This window comes from Lampetra planeri, chromosome 13, assembly GCF_965212315.1.
Source record: "Lampetra planeri chromosome 13, kcLamPlan1.2.h2, whole genome shotgun sequence".
Lineage (NCBI taxonomy): Eukaryota > Metazoa > Chordata > Hyperoartia > Petromyzontiformes > Petromyzontidae > Lampetra > Lampetra planeri.
This window is the reverse complement of record NC_136119.1, coordinates 3087768-3114216: the sequence shown is the minus strand read 5'-3', so window position 1 is coordinate 3114216 and position 26449 is coordinate 3087768. Positions and strand designations below refer to the sequence as shown.

The window sequence follows — 26449 nt, the reverse complement described above, 5'->3', positions numbered from 1 at the left end:
ATCGATGGTGGACCAGCATTTATTCTCCGTCCCTACCCAGTCAGCTTGGATCGTTGGGCCAACTTTGGGCCAATGGTTCCGACCACGTGCCAAAGTTTGCCCAATATCGCATGCTTACTATGCTGTTGCCAGAGGTCGCAATCGGGTACCCGATACCCGTACCCTACCCGATACCCGGCTACCCGTACCCGGCCGGGTACGGGTACGGGTACCCGTTTGCGACCCTGGTGCGGCCGGGTACGGGTACGGGTACGGGTAGGCCGCGAGTCACTGGTGAGAAACCGTTTGTCACTCATTTCCCAACGTCTTGTCTCTTCTCACAATTCAAGTTCCTAGAATAAACCCACCCACGCCTGCAACATGGCTTGATCACAGAGGTCGCAATCGGGTACTCGTACCTTACCCGTACCCGGCCGGGTATCGGGTAGGGTATGGGTATGGCCGGGTACGGGTACGGGTACCCGTTTGCGACCCTGGTGCGGCCGGGTACGGGTAAGGAATCAAACCCCGTTTGCGACCTCTGGCTGTTGCACTGAGACGGTGGTGGTGCTGGGTCTTCTTGAGCTGGATTTGCAGTCCGTGCGGCCAGAGTGCACCCACAATGCAGCTCGCTAGGGAGTTCCAGTTTGTTGACCCGGCGACGATGAAAGAATGGTGGTAAATGTTGATATTAAGGGTGCTGTGTAGGTAATAGGCTTCTCATATTTATACTCCCCCCCCCTTTGAATTGTCAAGATTTAGTGTAAAATTCTATTTAGGATTGGATACATTTCCCCCATTTTAGTGGATGTAGTCTCCAGTTGCTGCAGGGACCACAAGAACCCAGTACATACGACGTATACAAATCGTAAATAAATTGATCCCTATACAGGCGATACAGTGCTATATTGCGAGCGTAATAATTGATGCACCATTGTATAGCCATGTCGCTTCTGAAAAAAGAGCGATGAAGCTCAGTGGGCCTTACATGCTGAAATAGAAAATAGTTTACTTTATACTTTAAAAAAGAATAATTAAGTTTGAAAGCTCTCCGAGCTGGGAGTAGCCATGTCGCACGGTTTTGCAGTCCTGCTACGAGCAGTGTCGCTAAAGTTTCCGCTCAACCGTTTGCCTCTGAAGCCAAAATCCCCGAGCCGCGTGGCCTCGGTAAGAAATCAAGCGGCTTCTGCCTCCTGCCCACGCTCGGCGAGCCAAGGCGAGGCTGCAGAAGCGCGTAATGCGCACGCCGCTGCTTGCATCGTATATTTGGCTCCGCGTGCGCTAAAATTAAAAACCGCTCCCATGAAATCGAGCCAAGGGAAGGGGGGGGGGTTCTGTGTTCTGTTGCCGATCGTTGAAACAACTGTGTGGTTCCAGACCATCTGTATATAAAAAAAAGAATAATGATAAAAACATTTGCGTGCAAAATATAAATAAGCGCCGTGTTTGGAGAGAGTGCGGGAATTGTCTTTGGTTTGTAATCCAGCTTTTCAGAGCTGTCTGCTTTTACTCTGCAGCGCGAAATGCGTTGACGGTGGAGGCGGTGGCGATGGTTGGCAAAGGGCAGGGTCGCTCTCCACCCGCCACAGCCCCCCTGCCTCCGCCTCCGCCCACCTTCCCTTTTTGAGTTCTTTGTGAGAAGAGTGGTCAATCTCTGCTTCTCCACGGCACGGAATTAGCATTTGAAAGCGATTCTGAAAGCTCCCTGATGAAGACGCAAAAAAAGCGGTGCCACAGGAGAAAGGGAGCCGGGTGATTGAGAGGAACTTGGGACAAAAAACTTTTTTTGGTGTGGGGGGTGGAGTGGGGGGCAGGGAACACCCGTGAGGAGATGGAAGGGTTTCGGGAGCGTGGGCGTGCGAAGAGGAGGGTACCCATCGGGAGAGGGGCTGGCGGGTCAGGGGGGGGGTGGAAGGGGGGGGCTCCAGGCCTTTTTTTTACTTTGCTTTTGTTTTTCAAAAAAAAACACACAAAAACCACGGAGCGAACTTAGGAAGGCCCTCGAAGCCCGTAAAGTGATTTCACTCGGTGCGATTTTGGACGAAAAACATTTAAGGGGTCAGTGAACGTTTTACACGCCAAGCTACATATGTCCTGCAACCATTGTGCAACTAAGTGGGCTAGCCCTTTGTTAAGTGGTACGTGGTGGGGGAGAAATCTATATTTGAAGTGGACAAATTGCACATTCTTCTTTAGAGAAAGAATACACAAATGATTGCATATGTGAGCTCATGATGAAAAGAAAAAAAGAGGAGAAAGAAAGACAAAATTATTCGTTTTGGAGCTGCCCGCTCGCAGATGGAGAGCAGATCGCCGGGAGCCTCCTGCATTTCAGAGTGACGCGGAGTCCACATGAGCCAGGGCAGGGCCCGGCCGCCACCTCCATAAGTTTAGCGCCTTGCTGTGGAGTGGGGAGAACGTGTGCGCACATCGGAGTAATCACCTCCATCTCTGGAGTCTCACTCGGAGCTGCGACCGCTCCGTCCTGGTTTTCGCGATCCGATTGACTTGGACGTGCAAGTCGCTGGTGCGGCTCTTGTTGTTGCTGCCATTGCCGCTGCTCCCGCGGTCTTGAATTCCGTGGTCGATTGCCGGGCGGCGGTTAATGGCGGCAGTTAACGATGGCGGGTAGATGGTGGCCAGTGGCTGCAGACATCTGAATGCGATTTACGGGACCAGGGTCCGGCAGGTCGTCTCAGTTCGCCTGGAAAAGAGGAGTCACCCGGCTCCCCGCCCCGGCGCTGCCCTTCTCTCACAGCTGGGACCCATTATGAACCCACGCCCCACATTCGGCCCCCAAACTTCACCATCGCCCCCACCCCGTGCCATCCTCTGTCTCCTTCCCCTTCTCCATCCATCTCCCGTCCCCAGCGTAGTTCCCCTCCTCCCACCCGACCGCCCGACCTCCACCCCCGCCCCCGCGTCTCAGCTTTGTGCCCCGGCCTCGCTGGGGGTTGGCCATGAGGTAAGGCTGAGACCCTCGGCGTTGAGCCGCACGGTCGGTCGGTCCTTCTCTCCGGCGTAGCGCCGCTTACCGTCAGGCTGCCCAGGAGCTCACCCGCTCGCCCCAGGGGCTCACCCCTCCTCCCAGGGGACTGCCCAGGGGCCAACGCGCTCGCCTCAGAATCCCTCAGTGAACACACGTGGGGTGGGGGGGGTCACGTCGCAGGAGTTGCGGGCAGCAGGGTTGGAGGATCGTAGTTGGGATTGCTTGGCTGAGTCTCATGGGGGGGCAGAGGATCACGTGCACAGAATGCGCAGAAGTTGTTTGCTTTGAGACCGCTGAGCGATCTAACTTTTGTTTCACGCGAAAGCGTTAATTTTTCTCTCTGGACAGTTCTCTGGACATGCCAGACAAAGATTGGTCAAGTACATTCATTTAATCTTTTCTTAAAATGTCGTATTTTTCATTGCGCCATGCGCTCGTGCATGTTTTCCAGACTCTCTTCTCCAGACAAAAGTCGAGGTTGTGTTTTTCCACTTCCCCCCCACCTCTCTGTCTCTCTCTCCCTCTAACGGTTGGTTATTCATAGCTCAGGTGCAGATCTCTTCCATCTGGATAGTATTTTTCTTAGGCCTCTCTTCTTAGAGAAAGAAAAATACACAAAAGTGACCCAATATTCGCCCAAATTCAAAGAAATTCCTTCCAGAGCTACTTGAACCCATAAATGCCACAGCCGTGGGTGGATGTAGGTGGCCCTTTAAAGCGATTTGAAACGCCCAGCTGCTTAACCATGCCAGACCAATCCCCGCTTAACCCTTCCCCGTTCCGAGATGTCTGCAAGTCGCAGGGTGGGTCCCGTTCACCTCCGAATCTCGGAATGCGCAAGCGGCTCAAAGTGAATTTAACTTAGAGAGGTGTAGCGCCATTGTTTTTAAAGACATTCTACTCAACGCAGAGAACTGCAGCGACATGGCCGCACTCAATGAAAGCTGGCGTCAAACTGTGCCACACGCCCTCCCGCATAGCCTTGTGTGAGCCTCGGTACCGCTAAATCGTTTTTTTTCCAGTTTCGTTTTTATGATGTACACCTCCGTCATCGGAACGGGAAAGGGTGAAGCATTAAAATGTGCGCAGTTATTGAACGTCGTCACTAAGTTCGACATCCCCCTTGAGTCTCTAAACTTTTTCAGGAGGGTGCTGCATTTGGATGTTTGGCAAATTCCTTTAATAGGCGAATGAACAGGCAAAAGTTTATCTTTCCATAAAAACACATCAAAAAATAATTCAGTCCATCGGTCTACTGGCATTCCATACAAATGTTTTACGGGAGTGTTTGTTTAAGCAGCACACAAACAAAATAAGTTTAACAGTTTCTGGGCTCATCAGCAGGTTTGGGCCTGTTAAACAAATGTTGTTGTGTTGCCAGATGTTATTGGCAGGAGCACTCAATATACTCCATATTATGGGCCAACGGGCTGATGGATTGAACCTTTTCTGTCTGTTTATTGTCCGCGACAGCGCTTAGAATGTTTTTAATACAGTTATTGCCGTTTTGTGCTGAAGGGCCCCATAGCTTAATAGGATGACCCTTGCCAATGACACATGGCAATACAGCAGTAATAGCATGTGTTCTCCAGGTCCGAGGCTGCTGATGAGGCCCAGCAGATCAAAACTGATGGCAGACCTCACTGCTGATCAAACACTGCCTGAAGGTCAATTATTCGATGCTGCCGAAGGCAGTAGGCGGATGGACTGATTTTGTTTGTGCGGAGCGATGGATTCAGGTATATTATTTATATATATATAAGACATGATCCTCTCTACAATGTTGCAGAACAGGCTTCGGGAATGAGAGCAATGCGCATCGATTTCTGAGTCTCGTTTACCGGCTCAGGCTTCCATTGTCGTGTTCTTGCCCCTACGCGTGAAGCGTATCGACACGAGCAACCACGTTGCTTGCGCCGACTCGTCTAATCCGCCGTTAGGTAATTCCGTGTCGGTTCGCGGTTGCGTGAAACTTAGCCGTGTGTTTCTCTCCGGTTTGCACTGCGTGTTGTTCGGCACGATGTCCCGCCGGTTAGCGCGAAGCTCTTCCTGAACCATGCGCTGATTTATTTTTGTTCCCGAAGAAGCTCCCAGCACGCGAGAAGAAGCGTCGTGACCAACGGCACGCGGTCCCAAACTGAAAACGCCATCGGAGCGCTGCACAGCGCAAGCCGCCAGGGCCTACCCAGCATTGACAGATTTCATTCACCAAGAGTTCAATTGGGTTTGTGGGGCAACGTTTCAGCAAAGTTTAGAAACAAGCGCCCAATAGGACGTCCATTGTTTCCCTGTCTCCCCCAAAAAACTGCCCCTGTCCCCCCCGTACCCCTCCGCCCTCTGTCCCCTATTCACCGCCTGCCCACCTCCACCCCGTCACCCAATCGTATTAAATTGGCATGAGGCATTGCGAGGCAAGGGTTCGGTAACAGGAGGCGCTAGGTCAGGGAGGGCAGCGGAGTGTGGGTATCCCGAGTCGGGCGATGTGTGTGCACGCGTTGTGTGTGCCTGTGGAATGGAGGGCCGGCGTATGCTTTGTGGGAGAAAGGTCAAGAGGTCGTCTTATTTTTCAAAGAGAAGCACAAGAGGGGAGGATGGAACCTTTTTTGGGGAAGAAAAGGAGAGAAGGAGAGGCTAAAAACAACTGAAAAACAAAGTGCGTTTTTTTTTTACACGGAGCGAGCGAAACCACAATCCTTACCCAACCGAGTGTGTTTTACTCTGAAAGGCACTGCTGGTTTAGCTTTACAACACCTGATAGCCGTATGTTTTTTATATAAACAAATAAACATAGTTTTAGTACTTTGCAGTTATTGCGCTTGATACATTATAAACGTCCACGTGAACACCTTTGCTGCCTAATCCTGCTCGACTCGCGCGCACACCACTCCAGTACATACATCCATAAGCGGCTAAACGGCTTAGAGAAAGTGACAATTTGCGAGCATCGTGTCATTAGAAACGGCCCTCCTTTACGTGTTCCGCGGGAACGATGCGCGCTAAGGTGCCCCATGCCCGCCTGCTCGCGAGGGGGTGATGGAGACGGGACAGCCACACTCGCGTCTCCCCGTTAGCCCGTGACGTGTGAGTGATGCTCAGCCAAAGAGGCTTTGGCTGTGCGTCTCTTAACGTAGAAGCGCTGGTCACAAGGTTAAATAATGACCGCGTACATCTCTGGTGGAGTGGTTTCAACGCAACCGACTTAATGAATGGGGAGCAGCGTCAGGCCCTTGTGTGTGTGTACGTGGTTAGCGCACTGCGCTACAAACCCGGCCACCCGAGTTCGATTCTCTCTCACGGTCAACACTGAACTGGTACTGAGCCTCCCCTAGGTCGACTCAGCCTCAAATGAGTATATGTTGCAGTGTGTAAACATCGCCACTGGGGAGACAAAGGCGGCCGGGCGTGGTGTCGGCCACCCAGCCCATCGTGTGCCGTGCCGATCTTCATAGGCGCTCGCTAACAGCACTTGCCCCAACAGTCTGTTACAGGCTCACATCGCGTTCGTGAATTCCACACCGCTCTGATCTTCGTTTTTTTTACCCCACTGAAAAGTCTTTTGGAGGCTTTTTCCGCAGGTGTTTATTTTATTTTAATGAGCCAACTTCACTGCGCTGTCTTTTGGCCAGCTGTTAAACTGCGCATTGGGACGGCACACGCGGTGCGCGTCTCCGTTCGCCTCTTTCTCTCTCTCTCGGCGTTGGCGGCACTCGCGCTACTCCTGCCTGCCGCTGCCAAATTCCTCCGTCTCGTTTTTTCCCCCCTTCCAACTCACACGCACACGCACACACACCAACACACACAGACCAACACACACGCACACACAAAAAAGGAAGCACTACTGGGCAGTGTTTCACGACAAGCATTCTCAAGTACCGCCGCCTGAAAATGTAATGAATACGCCAGGGGAGGCAGTTGCGGGCTGTGTTAGTGCGTTCTCGCTCTCTCGCTCTCTTGGCGAAAGTCAAAACGATGAGAACGTGCCGCCCGGGCGTGGGGGCCACTGTTCAAGGGGGGCGGCGGAAAGCACCGGCCCTTGGGGCCCCTCTCGGGGCCTGGCCTTGGTTCAGCTGGCGCGCCGGGCATAAACACCGCTCTGCCGGACGCCAGGGCCTTGTTCTCGGTGACAGTGATGGTGGCCGATCACTCGCCAGATCGCCCGTTCGCTCTCTCGCTCGCTCGCTCTCTCGCCAGCTCGTTCGTTCACTCGCATGCCCGCTCGCTCGCTCACTCGCTCACTCGTTCGCCCGTGCATGTGGAGGGTTGGGGCTCTGACAGGACCTCTCTCCAACCCCCTCGTAAAGCAGTCCAGCCCACTCGAGTTCCCATTCACCTGCCAGCCCACTCAATGATTTGCTCGCTCAAGCACCAGCTCGCTCAACCAATTGCCCGCTCGATCGTTCACCCCGCTCGCTCATCCGCTCACCAACATTTACATTCACCTACTGGCCCAACTACTCACCCACAGGGTGAGGAGCACAGAAGTTTGAAGACGAGGTTCGAAAATTTGAGGCTGCATTTGAGTCCAGCAACCAGCAAAAATTTGTCATCAAAGCTACATTTTGACTTAAAACTTTCGTGACTGCAGGAATTCAGATGATTGGTTCTTTTGGTAAAGTCACGTGGTTAGAAAATAAAAATTAAGTTAAATTTAGATTAAATTTAAATGAAAGCAAAAAAAAAACCCACGACGTTTCGATCGCAACACAAGCGGTCTTCATCAGGCAGAGAGAAAAGACCGCTTGTGTTGCGATCGAAATGTCGTGGAATTTTTTTCTTTCATTTTAATTTATTTTAAATGTTATTTTATTTTCTATCTACGTGACCGAAAGAACCAAGAATATCAAAGCGACAGTTTTGGTGTCTGTAAAAAAATAGACGGATACATTTATCGAGTCCAAAGTTATTTGTACAATTTTAGCAAATGATCTGTTTTTTCAAAACAGATTTGCAGTATGGAGTGTCTTATAACTGCCGCGAGTTGGAAAGATTAAACCTGTTCACTGTCTCCTAAATGCATTTATTTGACACAATGTAGGGGGCACATGCAGTTGCATCCTGGTCACGAGTCGGATTCATTCTTTGGAAATACGTGTAAATCACTCTTCATCCTGATATTTTTCCAAGCCCTTTTTTTAATGTATCGAATAAACAGCATTCGGTCTAGAAAATCGCTGGAATATGAAGCTCGCCAATAAAAGCAAATGTTGCTATAAAAGTCGAGCGTTGGAATCCACGCGTGGATGCGTTGCAATTTAACCGACTTTTTGATCTGCTGCTCACTTTTGCAAGATAACATTCCGTACATTCCTGAACGGGGGGGTGGGGGGGGGCGCCCTTTATTTATTGGATTTGAATAATGAGCTCCCAGCCTTAATGAGCTTCTGTATACCACATCCACAGAGCCCAATGGCAACTCTGCGTGTGTGTGTGTATGTGTGAAACACGCTGCTGGGTGTGCACATGCGCCCAAGTGTTCCGAGTCCTGGAAACGCTGGCAATGCTCCAAGACACACTGGCTTCCTACCAAGGGCAGGCATGTGTGAATTGGTCCTGCGCTTCGCAGACGTGCGAGGTGGATGTTTTTTTTCCCTGACACTGTGTTGATTCAAGTTGGGTTGGCACGCGCACATGTGAACACGCGTGCTCGCGCCTGTGTGCGCGTATATGTGTGTGTGTCTTTGTTTGTCGGAGCGTGGGGCGGAGCGGCAAGCGTGGTGGTTAGTAAGCGCGCTGCGCCAAAAAGGCCAAAATGGGACCCATCTAAAAAAAGAGATTATCGAGGCTCGGCGAGGCTGTCCTGGGTAAATAATTGGCGTTGTGTCTCTGTGGCCGACGTGGTGGTGAATTCAGTGGCGCGGTGATTCACGCACTGCGCTACGAACCCGGCGAGCCTGAAGTTGATTCCTAGCCAAAGCTAACATCAGAGGAAAGTGGAAATTATCTTGGGCCTCCCCTTGCCTAACCTGGTTGTCGAAGTTATCAGTACTGGCGAGGCAATTTCGGCCATGCGTGGTACTAATAACACCACCCCCTCTCGCACTGCTGTTTCGTCCTTCGTAGATGATCACTAATAGCACTTGCCGCAACGGTCTGCATGGCTGTGCGAGGAATATGTGTCTTTAGCATACGTGAGTGTATCCTTGTGGAAGCATCTGTGTGTGTGCACGTGTATACGTCGACGCATGTGTGTGTGTGTGTGTGCGCACGCACGTACCACGCATGTGCGTACACGTGTGGGTGTGCACGTACGTGTGTGTTGAGAAAAGAAGACTAGGCTTTTACCCTTTGTGCCATCATTTTGATACTTGCAAACAAGTCCGATAAGTATGCGTTGCGCGTGTGAGTGTTTGCACGCTCGCACGTTGCGAGTGTGGCGTGTTGAGGGGGCCTCGGTCAGCCGGTTCCGGGATTTCCTTGCTGGGCCGACTGCCAAGTTCGCCAACCGATTAAAAGAGAAAATACGCAATGAAAGCCCTCACACCCTCTCGCTCGCCCTCCCACACGCAACCACAACGCGACCACGGCGTTCATCGCTTCGGACGCGTTTCAGCGCCGTGGTACAATGCGAGAGGGCATTCGCGTGCAGAGATCGTTTGGAATAATTCAGACACACGCGCGGCCCTGTTCTGCCAACCCACTAACTGGCCTGACGAGGGCCGCCTCCACGCACCGTGCAGGTTTGTCTGTGGAGGTGATATGACCGTACTTTGCCGTGCTGACCCGTGCGAGTTTAGTAAGGTCACGGAGCAAGTGGATGTTAGAGCATGGAATAATACGATGGATCTTGCAGCACTACCCTTTGCCGCACACACTTGGCCCCACTGCGACCTATAACAGCTGTATTTTGAATGCATGGGGGTAGCCCAGGCGAGCATTTTCCAGACTCAACTCGGCTTAGCTTCCAAGATGTGGTCGTAGGCATTTAGAAGACAACGTTGCTGGACACGCCACCCGCTCATACACTGTGGCAAAGTTTAATCGGTGCTCGCGAGCAGCACATGCCCTAGCAGCCTATGCGGCTCTGCAGGTGATCTTTGTGTGTACGAGTATGTTTGTTTGTGTGTGAGAGAGAGAGTTGGGAGTGGTAGTGTCGCGGGTTAGCGCGCTACGAAATCCGCGATGCGGCGCTCGATTACTGCTCACGGCAACCAACACCAGTGACGGTTGTCTGAACAAGTCCAGGGCCTCACCTAAGTCGACTCAACCTCAAACGAGTACCTGGTGCGGTGTGTAAACATCACCACTAGGGAGACAAAGGCGGTCGTGCGTGGTTGCTGGCCACCCACCCCCTCGTGTGCCATGCCGGCCCTCATAGGTGCTCGCTAACAGCATTTGCCTCAACAGTCTGTTCAGGCTACACGAGGTGGGGGGCGGAGATCTTTTCCTTTGTGTGAGAGTGTGTGCAGCGTCTGTGCCGGGTGGGTCCCCTGCAAGGACTGTGGATATCCATTTATTTTGCATTTGTTTTGTGACCACGAGAGTGGCCTCCCTAAGGCACGCTAGCAGCCCGTCGCTTTCAACTACGACCGTCGCTCATCTCAATTGCCACACAGACTTCTGCCGGCGGAGAATAATGGCACAAAATTCACCCTGCGCGCCATTTAGCGCGAAGCTGCTAATACATCGCATGAGACCTCCATCTGTGCCAGGTGAAATCACGTGGAAATGCAGTCGGTGGCTTACAGCTCCCGGTGTAAGTTTACGCGATTTGTCCTGTACATCTCTGTGATGTTTTTTCCGGTTGCACCGTGCGGTTTTTCTCGGCGATGGTTTTCTCTGCTTCGGCCGGCCTATGTCAAGTGCCAGCGGCAGCCGGCAACTTTATTTCATCTTGGGTGGACGTGAGCTACTCCGATAAGCTCCTGATGGAGCGAAACGTCAGACGTCATGCCGAACAGCACGTGGTACAACCCCCCAGAAACACATCGGAGAGCTACATATAGCCAATTGGTCACATGCGCCCTGTTTCAATAACATTCAATTATAATATTTCATAATTTTTTGGTTTATTTTAAAGTACTCAAATATTACAATAATCGTGTCCTTCCTTTATACAATAAAGCTTCAATCTAGAGTCCCCCCCCCCCCAAAAAAAAACTCGTGCATTGGAAAGTTTGGCCAATTCCATGAAGTTTGCTTCATGTGGGAGTAAACTGGAGACCATGGAGAAAACCCACAACTCGCATGACGTGGTAACAATCAAATCTCCACACAGTTTGATTCGAGAATCCATTGTTAAGACTGCGACCTGCAGGTCACCTCGTAGCCTAAGCTTATAACACCCGGTGTTTGCCCCGACATTCTCCCATCGATATTATTAATCAGACTGAAGCCTGATTAGCTTCTGAAACGTGACAATGATAAGACACATTCGTGGAGAATGAGTCACGGGCATTGCGAAAGTATAAAACTAAATCTATTTTTGTATCTTACCAGGTAAGGCCCACAGAGCTATGGAGATGTTTTTCAGAAGCGACCTGGCCACAAATGATAGCTCAACGAAGTGGCTAGTCACGTGGACATTTAAAGCAACCAAATACTCTTAAACGCTCGTTTCTAAATGCGGAGGAGAAAAACGCGGAGGTACCCGGAGCAGACACGACGAAAGTAAAAATTCTGTCGTGCCGCTACGTTTTTCGCCCATCTCCTCTCGAAGAGCGTTCGCTGCACTGCGCCATGAGCACGAAACCCAGCGATCAGCTCCCTCCACCTTCCCCCCCTCCTCTCTCATCCCACCAACCCACACTGACGAGTGCGGTGAAGTATGGTCAAAGAACACCCCCCGTAAACAAACACGGCATGTGAAGGCCCTCGTCTGGCAGTGGATTGAATTGAAATGAGCATCATCATTATTATTATTAATCTTGTTTCTTTCGGTAAAGTCACGTAGAAGGGAAATAATAAAACACGTTGAGTTCTGACGCCTGGCAGCTGCAGCGTTGGGTTTGAAAGGCGCTGCTGCTGCTTCTGCTGCTGCAGCTGCAGCCGCCGTGCTCGATACGTGGGGGCCTCGGTGCGGCGAAGCCCGCAGCCACCACCACAGCCGGGGAGCGATAGCCATCAGCCGCTTGTGGCACAGATTAGTTATTGTAATAAAAACGCCTTATCTCCCGTGAGCAAGTGAGTGGAAATGGGCGCCCGACAGGCAGCTGCTGGCCAGAGACTTTTGTGCGTCGAGGGCTGAAATTGTGCGTCGGTTCAAGTTCATTTATTTATTTCAAGTTCATTTATTAGGTGTAGCCCTGTGAGCCATTCGGCTCTTGAATCGGGTGCAACCGCAACAAACAAAAAACAAAAACACGAACAAGAAAACATCTTAAAGGGACTATGTGACTATGTGCAAACAGAAAATCCAAGAAAAGACAGCAAAATATTGCAAAAAAAGCACCGTACACTAACGCTGTGTGCAAAAATCCCAGTGGGATGCAAGTCAAACAACAACAACCACAAGAAAACTTAGATTAAGGCCATCGGTCTTACTCCGTACTACAACAAACAAACATGGCCAAACCAAAAAACTTTTCGAAATCACCAAAATAAAATAATGACAAACCACGTGTTACTCCCCCACAATGTAGTACTGTACTGTGCTTATTTGAACGATAACGAAAGGATGATGGGTGAGTCCCGACGAGAGAGAGACTCTGTCTAGGGGGGTCTGTTTTGTGCATATTTGTTTTTCGACTTGCTTCATTGCTTGGTGCTTATTTTGTTTTTGTTTTTGGCATTTTGGTGACGCCGGGTCACTCTTGCGAAACGCGACTCCATCCTGGTCTCTTGAGTTCGCGTCTCTTGAGTAATAAACACAATAAACTTGAAACTGGTTTCAAGTTTATTTGGCTAACACGAGTGGAGAGTGATGTCTGAACGGGTTCTGGGTCGCAGTCTTCATCAGCGTGCGTTGACCGGCGTGGTGAAGTATGTTCAAACAACGCCCCATCATCGATATGGTGTAGGAATGTCTTTATCTAACGGTGGACATGGGCCTGCAGATTAGGGCGAGTTCATTTTTCTCCCACTTAATGGCACTGCAGTCAGTGTTCACGTTCTCGCATAAAAAGAATGGCATTGAAGTGGCGAGTACATTGAGTCCAAGCGATAGGGGCCGTCCATAAATGACGTCACGCAACTAGGGGGGGGGGGTCAGACATTTGTGACGATGTGTGACGAGGGGGGGGGGTTTAAGAAATGTGACGGAACATCAAAATGCACAACTTTAAATAAATATAGACAACACGTTCTACTTAATTAAATTGACTTTTTAGTAAATGTTTTATCCTACAACATCAGAGTGCAGCGCCACATTAAATACGCACTAAATGACAATAGTTTAAAGCGATTTGAAGCATGACGTCACGCGATTTTGGACGATTTTTGACCCCCCCTCGTCACATGGCGTCACAAAAAGTCAGACCCCCCCCCCTCAAATATGACGTCACAAAGTTCTGCCCCCCCCCCCCAAAAAAAAATCAAACATGTTTCAAATCGCTTTAAACTATTGTCATTGTAGTGCCTATTTAATGTGGCGCTGCACTCTGATGTTGTAGGAGAAAACATTTATTTAAAAGTCTATTTAATTAAGTAGAACGTGTTGTCTATATTTATTTAAAGTTGCGCATTTTGATGTGACGTCACATTTCTCAAACACCCCCCCCCTCTCGTCACACATCGTCACAAATGTCTGACCCCCCCCCCGCCCTAGGTGCGTGACGTCTTTTATGGACGGCCCCTAACAGCACTTGCCCACCAGCAGTCTTTGTCTGGCTTTAACGCTGAGATATCTGGCTCTGTGTTTGCCCGTGTGTGTGTGTGCTTGCTTGCTTGCCATTCGTTGCCACCGTTGCTCCACGGACCATGCCGTACAGTAGCAAAGAGATGACCAAGGTCAGTGGCGATTTGCGAAATCATTAACTTGCGGCGATAAAATTATTTAGAGAGAAAAAACAGCCGCGCACACGCCACAACAAACACCGAGAGTGCGTTTAGCCGAGTTAAGAATCGCCAGGTGCGCTTTGCTAATGCAGGCGAAGAGCGCATTGCTTCTCTGCCTGCTTCTGTTTCCAAGGACAATTGTTTAGCAGCCATGGCTCGGACTCCCCTACAACACTCTCTCCCTTCCTCCCTCCCTCGCTGTCGCAGCACTCCCCCCCATCCTCTCCACCTCTGTCGATTTTACATTTCCAGGAAAAGTGCACGGGGAGAGCGGAGTTTGGCCGTGGTGGAGAGGCAGTGGCCATGGAAGGGGAGGGGAGGTGGGGGGTGGAATCGGCTGAAGGTTGCCTGCCCCGCACAGCTTAGTAGCCTAATTGACCATGGCCCCGATACACAAATGTTGACCTTAATTCCAGTATTGCTGTTTAGCAAACCACTGTCGTGGTCGCGTTGATTTGTGCGCTGTCGGGGCAGGGCGCGCGGTGTCGTGCGTGACTCATTTTATTTCATTTGGCAGCGGAGAAATTAAGTAATATTTAAAAAGACTTTTTTTTAAACACGCTTTAATGAAATGTACCGTTACGAGTAATTGAAGAACTCCACGACTCCAGGAAGTTGCCACCGGAGCTTGCCATAACATAAGGGGCCGTGGTGATTTACAGCCAACGTCAGTTTACCGTGGACAATTAGACCCAAGCCGAAACATAACGTATAAAAAAGAATGTTTTAAAATATTTTTTATGATAGAATATCGTATTGTCATCAGTATTACATAAGTATAGCAAGTTTGCAGTCGATGTCACATTGGGAAGTGGGTTAAAATTGAGTTACAAGATTTGAGGATACGACAACAACATCAACAACAACAGAGTGAGTTAAATAAAAAAAAGAGTGTAATAATATGAATTAAAAAAAGTCGCCGTGGTGCAGTTGTTCGCGCACCGCGCTCAACACCCGACAGCCGGAGTTTTGATTCCCCCCGCCACGGGCAGCGAGATCTGATTCGTTGTTCATGCCCCCCCCACCCGCCGTCCAATCCCCTTTCACCAAAAGCACCGCCCAGAGTGGTGAAGTATGGTCAAACAACTGCCATGACTGACAGTATGGGGGAGGCCTCCTTCAAGCAGTGGATTGCCAAAGGGATGTAAATCATTTTATTTTGTATCGAACACTGATGATGACCAAGGATCGATGTAGTACTGCCCCTGATTCACTGTCATCATCACCAGCCATCTCTCGTGGCCGTTACGATTCAACAATCCGTGTAGCTCCCTCCTACGCACGCGCTAATCTCGTCGCTCCATCTCCGCATTGGATGTCCTCTCGCCTTGGTTACATGAGTAAGACAAGGGTTCTGTTGATTGATACTTGGCAAGGGTGAGACGTGAGATTCGCTTCCGATGACCACGTGATCAAAATCAAAACATCACTCGACACGCTCGTTATAATTAATCAACGTCATATTAATGCAATTTATACTGGTAGGAACCTCCTGGTTCCACCAGCCCACAGGGGATTATTGTGTCCGTCCGTCGTGCAGGGAGGGGCTGGGTGGGGAGGGTGGGGCTGGGTGGGGAGGCTGGGGCTGGGTGGGGGGTGGGAGGGGTGGGGCTGGGTGGGGTGGGGCTGGGTGGGGTGGGGCTGGGTGGGGAGGGGCTGGTCACCCCGTGGTGCCCTTATAAAACTCAACGTTTAACCTACTCACGCCGGCTTGTGCCCGCCCTCACAGTCGGGCATATTTGCGGAATACACCACGCCGCCGTTGACCCTGGCCATTGACCGAGCAACCCAACGTTCCTACCAGCTCCCTCCGCAGGAGGAATGTGTTAACGCGGCCAATTATTTTACTGACATAGGCGACCGAGACTCGGAGACGCGGAGCCAAGCTCAGCGTCGCTGGAAAACCGGGCGACAGAGACGGGACCTCCTCACGGTGTCTCTTGAAAGTCGTTGCGGATTGAAACGCCGCCACCGCTGCCGCGAACGCAGCAGCAGTGGAACGATGACGGCGATGGCCGCGTTCCAGACGGCAGGAGGGGGGTCTGGTACTGGGTGTAGCGAGGAAGGTTGAAAGTTGCGCTGCTGTCGAGGTTTCCACCGTGGGCTGTTGCGCAGTGTGACTGGAGCGAAGAGAGCGAGAGATACGATCGGGTTTGCATAATGAGTTCTCAGCCTTAATTGGCTTTCGTCTGCAGCTGCCTTGAGCCGTGTGTGTGCCACGCTGCGTTTCACGTCCCCACCACGCGGAGTGGAAACACGCTGCTGGCTGCAATCGTGGGCGGTCGGCGCCTGAATGTTCAGAGGCCCTCATTGTTTGACGGCTCGCTCGGTGTTCGAAATGGCTGGAATGCTTAGAGGGACTTTATTTTTGTTGGAAAGACTTGGGCGGCCCGTCCGTCATCACATTTTATTGACTTTATTTTTAAAACCATTCCCCCCCACCACCACCACCCAACTCTTGCCCTTCCTTCACCTCCTCCGACTCGCTCAGCCTCCCTCAGCCTCCCTCACTCCCCGCTGTTGAGCCAAAGTATTCTAAAAAGCCTTCAGCCCCCCATGGGTATTTTCGTACCTCTGATTTAAAAAAAGAAGTTTTAGGAAAAGTATTTTTTCTCCTGCGCCTTTGTTTTTCCAAGGTGTAGGGATTAATGGGCTTATTTGGATTGAGCGGAGTTATGTTTCTGCAACGTTGGCATGACCGAGGCATCGTTTTCCTTGATAAGCATGGAATTCGAAACGAGCTGATGGCCACCAGTGTGCGGCGTATCTACTTATTGGAAATCGTTTTTGGTTGCGTCTGGATTCGGCCAAAACCGCCAGTTCCTCAAAAACAACAACAACTAAACGAGTCCATCTGGGGTGATCAACCGCTGGCTGCTCGGCCGAGCAAGAGTGTCGTCTGTGACGTGGAGATCGTCATCGCCAGCTCGCATTGAGCATTGAGCCAGCACCGTGGGCCTGCTTTGATCGAGCGAGCGGAGAGCGTAACCCGTTGAGCGGTGATTTAAGGATGGACCATCAGCCGGGTCTCCCCAGTTTCTTTCCTCGCTCCTTTGTACTCCCCTCCCCCCCGAAAGTTGTATTTCACGTTTCATTTTTAACGGCGTAAACGTTGTCAAGCAAAAGTGACCACGCAGTGCCTCTTTCACGCCCCACTCCCGTCTCTCGCTCATGGGTAATTGGGTGCAAGAAGAGAGCAGTTTTTTCCCCGCCTTAAGGGGATTTTCTTTTTATTTTCACGGACATTTTTCTTATTATTTTCCTTAATGGGGCCCAGCGGCTGATCTGCGTGATACCCATTCCTGTTCATTTGCTTCATCTGCAGTGGGAGAACACTGCAATGAATCTTGGTCAAAAACCCCTAAGCATTACCAGCCAGCACCGTATTACCGATCAGCATAGCAGCGCTGACCCACGTCAAGTGTCTGCCATCTCGTGCCGCAATCTGTCGCGTGAGGTTGCCCTGTGGCTCAGAGCTGACCGCTGGTAAGATCCAGACAAGCACGTGTGATTAAGCCGGGCTCCCAAGTGCAGTGAGTTGATAGTTTCAACCCGGTTACTAAAGCTGCACACGCAAAAAAAGCATCACGTAAAAAATTGGCCCTGCAATCAATATAGCTCAGTTCCAGCTATGAGAATTAAAACATCAGTCTGTCGCGCGACAAATGATTGCTCTCATATAGAGAGCGGGTGAGATAGTGCTGCCCTCTACTGTGTGGAAGAGAGGTCACGAGACGGGATCTCAGAGGTGGCTCTGTGATAACCACTTCTGTGGGCCGTTCTCGAACGCGAAGGGTTTGCACTGCTCTCTGCGAGAGATCCGATTGGATTTAATCGTCTCATCACCTGACGCCGATAGCACAATTGGGATACATTTGGAGAATTTTTTTTTTTTTACAAAATACATTTTTTTGAATAAATTATTTATCCTGCGTGTCTTTGGATCTCGGTCGTCGGCCCGAAGTGGCGGCGCACACACGATGGCGCAGCGCGGTATCGCCGTGCAATTTAAAAGGTGCACATTACCACTTTACCACCACAGTTAACTCGGTTACTAACTCCACGGACAAGCGCTCGTGACTCAGGGTGTGCCTCTAAATTATTATGTCACCTCCCAAAAGTCAGCACGAAGTTTACTCGCTTTCATTCCTCACGAGGGGCGCTCCTCACACGCGGAATACTATTGCATTCGCGTTACATCTTGAGGGGGCATTTCATCTCGCTCGGTTTTCAATACGCTGATAGTTTCATAGTTAAACGGTATGAATGTTGTTAGACAGTATGAATGTAGGTGGCATTAAATGGCATGAATGTAATTGAGGGGTTTGTTTTAGTTTGTCATGCATCTCATTTTATAGTGGGGAGGGGGGGGGGTTGAAGGGGCTGAGCCCCTAGACACCCAATTGAACCCCCGACCATCCCTCTTCCCGTGCCGAGGTTTGATCCATGGTCAGATTGGGCCGCTGGCCATTTGATTTGTCCTGTGGGCTTGTTCAGCAGTTGTGCCCTCAGACTCCAATCGGTAAATTGTGTTTAAACCCAGATCTCCTTTTAAAAGTAAACCTTTGTCTCTTTCACTCTCACCTTGTTATAAATGAAGGACACGTAAAAGCTAATTGTGCGGTCCTACAATTGTATTGTTTCGCCACTGCTTGTGGAAGGACATGCACTATGATGAGCTCTAAAGAAGCCCTCCCTCCGTATGGTACTTGGCCTCTGTTTTCAGGCTGGCCAGACATTCTGAAAGAGGCGTAAATACCCACACTTTATCCCACAACACGCGACCTACCAACGGACTAGCAGCTGTGTGCCATTCATACTGTTGGGTGGACGGAGGCGGCGGGCTTGAAGATATTTTGTCGTCTACTGCCGTGCGACGGGAGGTGTAAACTGGCGGCCTCTGGATCATGAGCCTAGTCCGCCAAACACGACACCATGGCAGCATCCCTACAGACAATGCCGCCTTTGATCTGTGTTCTTATTTGCGCTGTGGCGTGCGGATGAAGGGCGTCATTTGCGTCGATGAACGGGATTCGGTTCCTTATGTACGTATGTCAAACTTCTTTCACACCGTACGTAGCCAAACGTGCTAATCGGAGCTGCGACCGTGCTAACCAATCGGACGAGAGGAATGTCCACCCTGTTACATATTTTCAGAGAGGACCGTGGCTTGGTGTACGTGTGGCTTTTTCTGATGCCCTTTGTGCGTGCTGCGTGCGGGCCGCCGGGTCGCCGACTCCAGTGCTGAGCAAGTTCACGCAGCACCCGGTGCCGCAGAAGGTGCCCGAGGGGAGCGTGGCGCGCCTGCAGTGCCGCATCGAGGGCTCTCCGCCGCCCGTCATCGCGTGGGAGAGGGACCACACGGCCCTGCCGCCCGACTCGCGGTGAGAACTCTTCACCCCCCCCCACCACGATCACCGTCCCCCGCTCCGTCCCTCTGTGCTCCAACAAACCACGAAGAGAAAGATGCCCCCCACCCCCAGCGCCCCACCCCGATAGTCTTAACAGACTGTTGTGGCAAGTGCTCTTCGCGAGTAGCACCTATAGCACCTATGAAGGCCTGCACGGCACACGAGGCGGTGGATGGGCAGCACCACGTCCGGCCGCCTTTGTCTACCCAGTGGGAGGCCCAGGACGGGTTCAGATAATCTTCACCGGTGTTGGCCGTGAGTGGGAATCAAACTCGGGTCACCGGGTTCGTAGCGCATTCATGCAATTTGACCACCACACTACGTTGTACAGTTTCCAAATGGCACGTCGAGAGTGTTGGATTTGAATCCCCGTATGCTCCCAGGTGCCGTACGCTCTTGCCGCTTATGCTCACGCTTGGCCCCTCGTTCAGTGTTGTGGCGCAGTAATCCCCTGGGGCGGTGGTAGGGGGTGTTTGTTGAATCGTGATTCCCAATTGTGACGGTGAAAATGCTGCACCCTGACGCACAGTCGCGGTGTAATGCCGGATGATTCTTTTTAAACGGCGAGGGCCGTGGGTTCCGCTCTCTCAATCTCGGCGGCGTCTTATCGCACCGGCTAAATCTCAAATCCACTCAAGACCTCCCTGCGGGGGGAAACTTCAAATAGTGGGTATCCCACACACAAACACCCGAGCCTCCCACGCACAACGTCACTCCGCACCAATATTTATGATTGAAGCGATAGTTAATGAAGCAAGCAAATGTGCTCTTTAAACGTGCGGCGTGCCATTTTATTGCCGTGCCCGCTGGCACAAGCCTTCATCGGGCGCGCGTGTGGGCTTTTAGCTCCTGAACCCCCCCCCCCGCCCCCCCCCAGAGTGGGAGCCCCACCCAGCACCCCTGTCCATCGCGAGGCGTGGAGAGAGGCGGTACCGCAGGTAGCATCGCAGGTGTAGTTTTTGTGGAGTGCGTTTACACGCGCGGAATGCTCCTCCGAGTGGGTGCCTTGATAATTATCATTACGTTTTACGAGCCAGTAAAGAGCCCTAATCGGAGGTGCGTGGAGAGGACGGTAATTGCCAGCTCTTGCCAGGCTGCCTTGAAAATCAAGGGTTGGGCGACGGCCTTGCCATAATGCAGCGAAGTCACGTTGGTGGGCTTGCGAGTTGTCAAAAAAAATCATCAAAGCAGCCAACTGCCTGCAAAGAGCTTTAGAGCTTTACAAGGACTGTTCTCACTGCTGTTATTTACAGTGGGTTTAATTCTTTTTTTATTAATGTATCATATACCTAAATCACGGGTTTCCCATAAAACCTAAAGGATTTTATGTCTCTTTAAAAGTTGTAGTATAAACATAACGTAAACCCTTTTAGGAATGTATAGGATTTCTAAATCTCTGTGCTAAAAAATCGAAAAGTATTTTCAGCAGCCGGCTGATGAGATTTGGAATGATAAAGCTACAATTTCGATTCTCATTACTTTCTAGCCTTAGGTTCATTAAACTGTCATCTTGCCAAATTCCTGCCGCGATTGCTTTTCTGCCGACGCCCTCAAAATACTTCTTAACTTTTCCGTTCGGCTCCGTGAAATATTTACGACACCAGGCACCGCCCCCCCACGTTGCACGTTTTGTGGCGCGAACGGCCCCAGCGCCCGTGCCTGGCTGTTGGCTGGACCCACGCGCATGAGGGGCACGCAAGAGCGAGCGAGCATTGTGGCATTACGGACGCGCGCGTTTACGGCATCCCGAGCTCCGAGATGCCGTTAACCCTTTCCCCATTCTGTTAATTTTATTTAGGAAGGCGTCGCGCTGTTTTTTTAAAAGACACTGTACTCACCGCAGAGAACCGTAGCGACACGACCACATTCTACGATAGCTGGCGTCACACTCTGCCACACACCCTGCCGCATGGCCTTGTGGGAGCCTCGGTACCGATAAAGTTATTTTATTTTAGTTTTTCTTCCGATTCCTTTCAGATGAAGTACTTGTACATCATCGTACGTCATCGGAACGAGAACGGGTTAATTTTGTGACGCCGCTTAGTTGAAATGTGTCCACCGTGCGGGAGACCCTCGAATCCACGTTGCAGATCCATTTCTCGCTCTTATTCCTGGCCACGTGAAAACGAGGACACTAAACGCTGTGAGCTCCCCAATAATATTATCGCCTCTCCCGCATCTGCCTTCCCCCCGCTTCGGGCCAAAGCAACAACGGTAGCGGTGATTAGTTTGTGTGCATAACCAGTGTAATTATGCCACTGCGGGTAATTATTCGCTCTGGGTGTCTCTCGTAAGTAACGTGCAGCTGTGACCACTTAATCCCAATCTCTTTAGCGCGTTGCCACGTCCATCAAGCGCAGTTGCGCAGCCGAGATATTTCAAACAGAACCATGCTTCCGATGGGATTTTTCTCTCTCTTGTCTCTCTTTTTTTTAAACGTTTGCCCCTGACATTTTAATGCGAGCGCTGGCCGCCGGTCACTGTGGTGCTGTAACATTTAATCTGCACTCATAAGAGGGCCCCCAGGATTGTGCATGTTGAGGTATTGCTGTGCGCGCCCGCGTCTGTGTGTGTTGGGGAGCGGGAGTGCAGCGGATATCGCAATGTGCTATGATCCCGATAACCTGTGTGTCGATTTCCGAAAACATGGATAACATCGGTGGTATTTTCCGTCGGTTAACTCAGCCATAAATAAGTACCTGCAGTTGAGCAAAAAATCATCAGTACTGGGGAGACTGGACAGCCAGTCGTGGTACTGGCTGCACCACCATATCATGCCCCATGACAGCTAATATCTCATTAACAGCACTCGTCCCTACAGTCTTTAGTGGCTATATAGGGGATCCTCCCTTTTAGTGTGGTTGGGTGTACAAGCGTATGTAACTGTTTCATTTTCAAGGGCTAGAACACTGAGCCAACATTACTGAAAACCTTGGGTTTAAATTGAAGTTTCAGCCATCCGTGGTTAAAACAAGTATGGGGAGCTGATGGTCCCACCCAATCATTGTTGACTGGCCAAAAATTGTATTTGGTTTTTCACAGAATTTTGCTTTTTCTAGCTGTAAAAAATTTTCATCTTCAGTTTTCACATGCAACAGACACTCTTTGCAGGCCATGAATGGCGTGCGCTTCTACTGCGGATAAGGAGGTCTGTCATGTTAACTTCCCACTGCCGTTCTCTGACACGGGGTGATGCACTACTTAGCTGCAGTTCCAAAAATGGAAATGTTTCAGGCTCATAACGCGATGGCGGACAGCACGATAGGAATATTATTGGGGGAAAAGGCACATGTATTGTGCATTAAATACCATGTGAAATACCCATTGCACTCCGAGGTGGTCCAATAGCATACTGAAGGATTCAAGAGCTTTGACCGCTATCCCCTCGTGTGTTTCTATTTCCATGCCAAACTCTCATGAATATAATTGATCAAACTTCCCATTCCATGACCCCTGCGAAAAAATAGTGTTGAGGCTAACTGAGGCTTTCATTATTATTGCATTCCATGGGGTGACAAACTCAACAGCATGGGAGTAAAAACAACAGTTGTGGGATCACAGTGATTAATGCCATTGCAATAATTTGTACATATTCCAAACAATAAACTTATTAACTAAACACATTTATTCAGCTCTATTCACAAAGTATACAATACACACATGGTCATATTATTGCAGAGCACCTGATTTTCTCATTAGTAGGGCGGTAATTAAGACACGATGCGTCCATCCTGTTGAGAGCCAGGTGGGACAACAGGAGCCATCTGCCGATGTTTTCGACGCTCAAACCCACAACGTCCCACACCTCCCCACGCAACCCCGGCGAGAGACGCCTACCAAGCGCTCATTCATTTACTCATTCGCTTCCTTCATTTCAACCAGGCAAGATCCCCAATCATCATCGAGGCTTGAATGCTCATGGAGCGTCATCCTCATGGACCCCACGGGCAAATATTTTCCAGATACCTCTGGCTGAAATTAAGCCCTGATCATCATCATCATCATCGTCAACTTCTTCATCTGCCATTGCGTGGCAAAACGCTCAACACCGTCAACCAACTGTGCTCAATGGGAAGTGTTTCCTTTTCTGCTGCCGCTCGTGGGTTCTGGAAATCCATCCCCTGGACAGCCTTGCTACCAGATTCCAAGAACACAGGATGAGATGTTACTATCCTTTGTGCAAGCACTTCCAAGAGTTCATGAACAGTAAGCCTGGTGAAATTTGGGGAGCGCATCGTCAGTAGTGAACCTTTGGTTCCCAGGGTGTTTCGGCCTTTCACACTATACACCCTCCCCAAAGGCGGCCAGCGACAGGGTGATCAATCCTACGCTTGCGTCCCATTCCCAATTAGTCATAGGAGTTGCCTTGTTGTTGATAGCCACGTCAATTCTCACTCAACACATTCCTTTTACTCCCTTGTCTGCAACTCGTTGTCCACCACCTGTGAAGTTGTTACAATTTCGGCTCGCTTTAAAAAAAAAATACAATCACCTCGCCTTTTCCAACACCAGGTGGGGGGACCCCGTCCTATTGTTGAGTGCAGCGGCCGGAGCTGCCGCAGAGGCTGCGTCGAAAAATCCAGATTGCAAATGTAACGTGGCCTCGGCGAACCCGCGCGCTCCTGCACGCGCGTGCGTGAGAGTAAATAAATAAATAAGCAGCGCCCTTTAATAGCGGGGGAAGAGAAAGGATAAAGCGGCGGTGGGCGGCTTGAGCAGACGCCAGGCGCGCCGGTCGTGCCAAGTCGGGCTGCCCTCGGCCCGGCTTCACTTGGCTCCGTTCTCCTTGGCCTGTGCCCAACTGTAGCGGCTTTTCCGCCACGTGCAGCTGACATTGATAGCTCGAGGACCCACTCGGGACTCAGCACCCCGTCGCTCCACGCCAGAGGTTTAACATCGCATCGATTCATCGATTGATGGATCTCGCGATACGCGCGCATGGAATTGCGCGTGCTGAGAATGAGATTTTTTTATTCAACTCGTATATAGTTGGCAACACCGTAGCCTCCTCAGCCACTAGAGAAGAGAATATGATGCGATTAAATTGTTCCAGCGATGATGATGCTAGCAATGATGCTCATTATGATGATGATGATGATGTTGTTTTTCTTGAAGTTGCCTGCTCAGGATCGTACTGAGTCATGCCTTTGATTTCCTCGAATGCAGCTGCGCAGGCTGGATGAGCAAATGTCTCGCAGTGCGCTTGAGGGGATAGACGCGACTAACCACCACCTACGTAATCACGCTTGTCTTGATCGCCGAGGGACCCTGCTGTTTACCACCGCTGTTTGCTGCTGCTGCTGGTGGTGCTCACATATCAAGCGCTCGTGCGTCCACCTGTGCCCCCCGCAGGTTCACGGCGCTGCCCAACGGCGTGCTGCAGATCGCGAAAGTGGAGCTCGCGGACGAGGGGTCCTACCGCTGCGTAGCCTCGAACTCGGCGAAGAAGCGCTACAGCCAGGAGGCCGCCCTGGAAGTCAACTCAGGTACACGGCCCCCTCCGATCACACGCGCTCACCCGCTCTCACGTCTTCGCGCTCTCTCACGGCACGTCCGCTCGGCTTGATCGCACGTGCTCACCCGCTCTCACGTGTTCGCGCTCTCTCACGGCACGTCCGCTCGGCTTGATCACACGCGCTCACCCGCTCTCACTTCTTCGCGCTCTCTCACGGCACGTCCGCTCAGCTTGATCGCATGCGGCTGTTGCGGCCCCCCGTTTGTCGATCCGATGCTATGCCGCGCGTCGTGGCGGTTACTTGAGAATTTACCTATTAACTATTTTTATTTTACCAGGTAAGGCCCACTGATAGCTCAACGAAGTGTGATTATCATGTTAAAAATGTATATTCTAAACGCATGTTTCTAAATTCGCGCGACCACGGGGAGAACATGGAACCTCCAAACATACAGGCGTTAGGGTCGAGATCGAAAACCACGATCTCCTGTGTACCAGGCAAGGGAGTGAACATCTAGCCACCTCAGTGCCCCATTCATTTTATTATTTTCACTTATTTCACCACCTTGCTCGGTGCAAGTTGGTGAAGGTGGAGAACATATACTATGGGAGCGTAGAAGTACAGTACAATGAGGGATTTTTCTGCATTGTCCGCTGATGTTCAAAATGTAGCTCTGCAGCAGGCTATAACCACCTGTTACAGATGTTACTTGGTGCACAGTGGCCGTTTGCAGATATGTATTTGATAAATGAATGCATTGTCTATTGCCTTACTTATAGTACAAAGGAGACTGAACATATGCGACGAGATAAGAATCAATTCTCGAATGCAATCGTGATACCAAATCAGGAGAGTTCATCGATTCTCCGCAGGGGGAGTTTAATCGTTACCACTTAGAGGGAGTGCGGCGGTTTTTAATGTCCAGGTGTTTAATTTTGCTCAAGGTGAACGCCGTGTGTGACATCCGGGACAGTCAGTCACTCAGCGAAGAGCTGCATAAGCACTCAATCTGGTTTTCAATTAATAGCCTTGAATTTAAACACGTGTTTCAATTGTAGCTTGGTATTTTTTTTTTTATAATTCATGCAAATTAAACTCATTTCAATTGTGCATACGGCTATTTAAAAAAGGCCAAGGACTCTGTAGTGCTACATAAATATTTAGCTTTTGTCATTTACAAATAACAAAAGAAAATCCATTTTAAATGTTTTGAACGCGCCGACAAAGAGCCCACTTCAAACGCTTTGTGCCAGCGATGGCAGCCAACGGGATATCCTTTCAAGTTTTACGTCATCGACCGTGACGCGTTGTCACTTGGCTTGGGTGCGCGAGGGGTCTACGGTGGGAAACAGAGCACTCCAGACGACAGACATCCACTGGGACGTGCGGAGAAGGGATTTCTAGCACCGCTGCCAGGGTCCTGTCCTGAGCCGCGAGGGGTCTTGCTGGGTGGTAGTTTTGTTGGTATCATTCCCTGCCGTGGGAGATTGTTGCTGCCTCTAGGTAGGAGTCCAAATTCATCTGCAGGCCTCAGGGCATGAGGACCATCGTCTATCTCAACGCTGCTGTGGAAGTGGTGCCAAAACAAAAATCTGATTATTTAGTGTAGATTGTTTGTTGACGATACACGGGGTTTTCAATTCACTTTTTTCAAGTTAAATTGATTTCATTAAGTTGTTTGG

General features: G+C 50.5%; 1 protein-coding gene across 2 annotated transcripts in view; it reads left to right on the top strand.

Annotated features, from left to right (window-relative positions):
* IGDCC4 (immunoglobulin superfamily DCC subclass member 4) overlaps positions 1-26449 on the top strand; it is a 135153-nt gene that overhangs the window by 75354 nt on the left and 33350 nt on the right. For both annotated transcript variants that reach the window (XM_078599874.1, XM_078599873.1), the window contains exons 3-4: positions 19143-19284; positions 24664-24797. In XM_078599874.1, the coding sequence (XP_078456000.1) occupies positions 19143-19284; positions 24664-24797 (276 nt within the window). The remainder of the gene's footprint in view (positions 1-19142; positions 19285-24663; positions 24798-26449) is intronic.